The 5,448-nt window shown below is 30.4% G+C and overlaps 1 protein-coding gene across 1 annotated transcript; it reads left to right on the top strand.

The window, feature by feature from the left end:
- Positions 1–1,729: 1,729 nt before the first annotated feature.
- On the top strand, positions 1,730–4,844 carry LOC110604751 (aluminum-activated malate transporter 12). The gene is made up of 6 exons (XM_021743042.2): positions 1,730–2,115; positions 2,223–2,363; positions 3,282–3,554; positions 3,652–3,770; positions 3,861–4,001; positions 4,090–4,844. Exons 1-6 carry the CDS (start codon positions 1,848–1,850, stop codon positions 4,711–4,713), a joined length of 1,566 nt encoding a protein of 521 aa, XP_021598734.1. The 5' UTR covers positions 1,730–1,847; the 3' UTR covers positions 4,714–4,844.
- The last annotated feature ends 604 nt before the right edge of the window (positions 4,845–5,448 follow it).

Raw genomic sequence — 5,448 nt, 5'->3', positions numbered from 1 at the left:
TGGACATTTTGTTCGGGTCCTGGATCGTTGGTGTGTGCCATATTAAATTTTTCCTGACTTTTATAATAAATTGTTGACCTTATAAAAAAATCTAATTAAAATAATTATTATATCTTAAATTTATATGAAAAATAAAGTGATAAAATTATGAAATAAAAGGAGTATATGATATTTTAATATATAATATGTTAATAACTAATATATAAATAAATTATATAATTTTTGTATTTTACCTCACGAGTGGTATTAGTTTACTTTTTATTATAAAAACGCACAAATTTTGATATAAATTATTTTATGGTTATTGAATTTATTTTTGTATGAGGCAGGATTTATATTAGATTATTTTTTTTCTAAATGTATTACAAATTCTCCAAATCTCTAATTGTAGCTTAATTTTATGGTAAATGTAAAATTATCTAAAAATAGGTTTCTGTGTTTTTTTTAAGAGAATGGAGAACTAAAATTAAAAAAAAAAAAATCCAACTGAGAGAGTATCCGAGTAAAAAATGGCTTCAAATCCTTGGAGGAGCCTCAAGAAGGCAAATTCCTAGCTGGTTGTCTTGTGCCCATTTGGCCAGTCAGTCAGCTGTAGCATTAGCTTTTCTGTGCACATAATTAAACTGAATGTCTATGAAGCATTCCTTCAACTCATCTATTTCTTGGAAAATTAAGTCCATATGCCTGAGAGTTTGCTTTTGTCATATAAGATTTCAATGGCTTCTAACATAACTCACATGAAAGAGAATCAGAAGTCAACAATCTCTGCTAAAATGGAAATTAATGAGGCTTGATAAAAGGAGGAAGTTGAAAGAGACAGAAAAATGGAAAAACAACTACTAAGTAAAGCAAGTGCCATTTGGAAAGCAAAATGAGGTGCCAAATTGCAAAATTTAGACTTCAAATTGAGAAGTTGAGAGTACACGAGCTGAACTGCACCACATATTAAAAAAAAGAAAAAGAAAAAAAAAATCAAAATCACAACTGCAAACAGCTGTACTTTGAGAACTATATGTAAACTACAGTTGCATGGTTGATGATGTTAGGTTACCCATAAGCGTATAACCACTGGCCTTCCTTTTCCACCAAGTTAATAGTAAGGTCGCTAGCTACTTGGATTTCTCGTGACTGTATTGAGTTTTGCCTTTGGCTGTCCTTTTTACAGACAAGGAAGCTTCCTTTGCCCTCTGCTCTGATCTGCCCTCTACCCTCTACCATCTACCCTTTTGAAAAATTATATAATAAAGTGAAAGTATTCGTTAATAATCACATAAATTCTTAATTAAATAATTCGTTCAAGTATTTAAATAAATCAAATAAAATTTTTAAATTTTAATTATAGATCAAAATATGCTCTCAGGAACTTATTTATCTGACTATTAATGAATATTTCAAGAGTTAGAATAGGCCTTTTGACCAGTGCAGCTATTGTTATGATTTTTGTTGCAATATATCCCTGCATTATATGTTACCTACCACAAGACTTTTCCAAATGAAGGATATTCTTATTTTGCTGGCAGATTATTATAGAAACCTCTAAATCACTACCGCCAACTAGAAAACCAAAATAAATAAAAATTATATATATTGTTATTGGGTCTGACTTATTTTTCAAATTTTAGTTGACTAACATCCCATGTGAAAGCAACCCACCTTCAATATCTATTCACTTTTTAATGCAAGGCATGTGAATATATGAATAGACTCATATAAAGTTAGCCCTTTGCTTCTCCCACAAAGTTGGAGTTCTCATATCACACTAAAACTAATAAAGTGTGTACAACAATCACATCCTTCCTTCCTTTGTTGCATATAAAGAAAAGGGTTTTTTCTCCTTTGCAAAGAAAATGGAAATTGTGGCCATGGGCAAAGAGAAGTGGGAGAAAAATATTCATATTTTAGACAAGAAAATCAGAAGGTTTCCGGGTTTTATATGGCAAACAACTTGGAGAGTTGGTAGAGATGATCCTCGAAGAGTTATTCATGCTTTTAAGGTTGGCTTTGCTTTGACATTAGTCTCTTTGCTGTATCTGCTAGAGCCATTGTTTGAAAGTATTGGACAAAATGCTATTTGGGCTGTGATGACTGTTGTTGTTGTGCTTGAGTTCACAGCAGGTTTGTCCATTTTCTGTATAAGTTTTAAGTTTCATTTTACAGATAAGAGTTCATGTTTGTTAATTCATTTGTGATCTTTAATTCTTTGTCATCGTTCAAAAACGCAGGTGCAACTTTGTGCAAAGGACTTAATAGAGGATTAGGGACACTTATAGCAGGATCATTAGCTTTCGCCATAGAGTACATTGCTCAAGAAACCGGCCATGTTTTTCGAGCTATCTTCATCGGAGCTGCAGTTTTTGTTATAGGTAGCTAATTTGAGATTTAGGGACGTAAACGGTTAGGTATAAGCATGGGTCTAATAATATAAATATAGTAGGAATAGTAGGTAGATGTAATCAAATTGGGAGGAGGTCTAATAATATAAATGGGGAGGAGTTTAAATTTAAAAAATAATATTATTGCGAGTTCAGATATAAATAATTAATTTAATATAAAAAAGTATATTTTATAATAATATTTATAAATTTTTTTATAAATTTTTATTTAAAAATTAAAATTTAAATACTTTTTAAAAATATTAAATTTTTTAAATGAAAATTATTAATAAAAAATATTTTTTATATAAATTATTAATTAAAATATATAAGACTAGATGATTTGAATTTTATCTTTGAAAATAATATTCGGGTTTGAGAAGTTTCTGGTAGTTTAAATTAATTTTTAATTGGGTTCGGAATGGTTTCAACATTGTTTCGAATTTAAAATAGTGCAATTTTCGTAGATATTTATTAGGTACTGTTTAGTTTTATATATTTTAATTAATAATTTATATAAAAAATATTTTTTATTAATAATTTTTATTTAAAAAATTTAATATTTCTAAAAAATATTTAAATTTTAATTTTTAAATAAAAATTTATAAATATTATTGTAAAATATATTTTTTATATTAAATTTATTATTTATATAAATGAGTTTGATAATAGTTACCCGATATGTAAAAATCGAATCCGATTCGAATCCGCAAAAAGTATTATTTTTTAAATTTGAATTAATTTTAAATCCAATTACAACTATCCAAATTTGTTTTAGAGTTCAGCGGAATTCTATACTCAAAAATTTACGATCCGTTGCCCTCCCTATTTCAGATTATGTTTTAGTTGCTGCTGTAATTATATTAATTAATATTAATGTCTTAATTTCCTTGTGTATTGATTTGGCAGGATCTGCAGCTACATATATAAGGTTTTTTCCCTATGTGAAGAAGAATTATGACTATGGAGTTGTGATATTCCTCTTGACTTTTAATTTGATTACTGTGTCAAGCTTTCGAGTTAGCAATGTACTAAAGATCGCCCACCAACGGTTCTACACCATTGCAATTGGCTGTGGAGTATGCCTGTTAATGAGTCTGCTGGTTTTCCCAATTTGGTCAGGAGAAGATCTCCATAATTCCACTGTGTCCAAGCTTGAAGGTCTAGCTAAATCCATAGAAGGTATGGTTCAGAATTTTATATTCAATCCCATGTATTTACACTTTAAATTCATGTAGACTTAACTTTATATAATTCTGATGCGGAAAATACTATATAGCTTGTGTGAAAGAATATTTTAGCGAAGTGGAGAAAGAAGCGCCAGAAGATCAATCTGAGGATCCGATCTACAAAGGCTATAAGAATGTTCTTGACTCAAAACCACAAGATGAAACTTTGGTGAGTTCATATATATATAGAGAGAGATTTTTAAGAATAAATATAGTATGGGTTAGGTATTGAACATTTGGTGGCGATGATGATGAGCAGGCATTACATGCAAGTTGGGAGCCTAGACATTCAAGGCACTGCAAATATCCTTGGCAGCAGTATGTGAAATTAGGAGCTGTTCTCCGCTCTTTTGGTTACACTGTTGTAGCTCTTCATGGATGTCTCCAAACTGAAATTCAGGTTAGTATGTAATAAAAACAAATTTTGTGTCTCTTATCTACAAGCTTAGGCTTTGAGCTAATTAACTTGAATTTTGTTTGGTGGTCAGACCCCAAGATCATGCCGTGCCCTCTTCAAAGATCCATGCATTAGAGTAGCTAGTGAAGTATCAAAAGCACTAATGGAACTTGCCAATAGCATAAGAAATCACCGACATTGCTCACCTGGGATACTCTCCGATCATCTCCACGAAGCATTACATGACCTTAACAGAGCCATAAAATCGCAGCCGAGGCTTTTTCTAGGTTCCAACCATAACCAAGCCACAAACATGCTTGCTTTGGCAGCTGCACATGCCAGACAAAAGCAAGAAAAAGATCATGGAGTTTCGCTAGCAAGTGTAAAGACAGATAGTTGTGCGTTGTTTGAATGGAAATCCAAAAGGACTAATGAGCAATCTAGAGAAGCTGAAAGAAAAGTGTTAAGGCCACAGTTGAGTAAAATTGCAATCACAAGTCTTGAGTTCTCAGAGGCACTTCCATTTGCTGCTTTTGCTTCTTTGCTGGTGGAGACAGTAGCAAGGCTTGACAATGTGATTGAAGAAGTTGAAGAGCTTGGAAGGATAGCTTGCTTCAAAGAGTATAAGCCTGGTGATGAGATTGTTGTGAATTGTGAGACACCAAAGGTGAATGTTTCACATAATCATTTTCATTCTTCTGATGGAGCAGAGTGATTCTCTAGTATTTGATTTATGGGTTTCCAATTTTATATATATATATTTCAATCATGTACCAAAAAAAAAAAGAACTAGATCGTTGATGTTTGAGTTCACAACTTCAACTCTTTCTTCTATATCTCTCTTAATTCTCTCTGTTCTTTTACAGTAACCTTCTTTTTTCTATTCTTTACTGAAAAATGATAGTTACGAAAATATACTGGAACTTGATCTAACGATAGGTCAGCATTCGATTGATTTAATTTAAAATCGAATTGCACTAAATATGTCAAAAATTGAAATTTTAATATTTATAAAAATCAAACCGAATTGATTTTAATCATCGAATTAAACTGAATCAGTCTGATTCAATTCGATTCGGTTCGATTTGATCGATTTGTTTTTACACTTTATTTTTAATATTTTAAAATTTAATCGAAATATTTTAATTTTAATATGATCTAACCCCTATTATTGAAAATAATATATTATTATTACTAATAGGTTCGGTTTAATTTTTTTGATTTTTTTCTAATTAAAATTAAATCGAACCAAATCCAACTAACCAAAATTTTTAAAATTAAAAATCGAATTAAACCAAACTAAACTTTTAAATTAATTTAAATTTTTCGATTTGAAGAGAATACTTTTCGATCAATACAAATATAATAATGATACTTGCTGCAATTTAGGATGTCATTTCTCCATGAGAATAGAATCTAAGGCAAACCAGTAAAGCTGTATTGAACCATT

This window comes from Manihot esculenta, chromosome 17 (genome assembly GCF_001659605.2).
Source record: "Manihot esculenta cultivar AM560-2 chromosome 17, M.esculenta_v8, whole genome shotgun sequence".
In the NCBI taxonomy this organism is placed as follows: Eukaryota; Viridiplantae; Streptophyta; class Magnoliopsida; order Malpighiales; family Euphorbiaceae; genus Manihot; species Manihot esculenta.
Note: the sequence above shows the minus strand (reverse complement) of the source record. Positions and strands in the feature narration are given on the sequence as shown.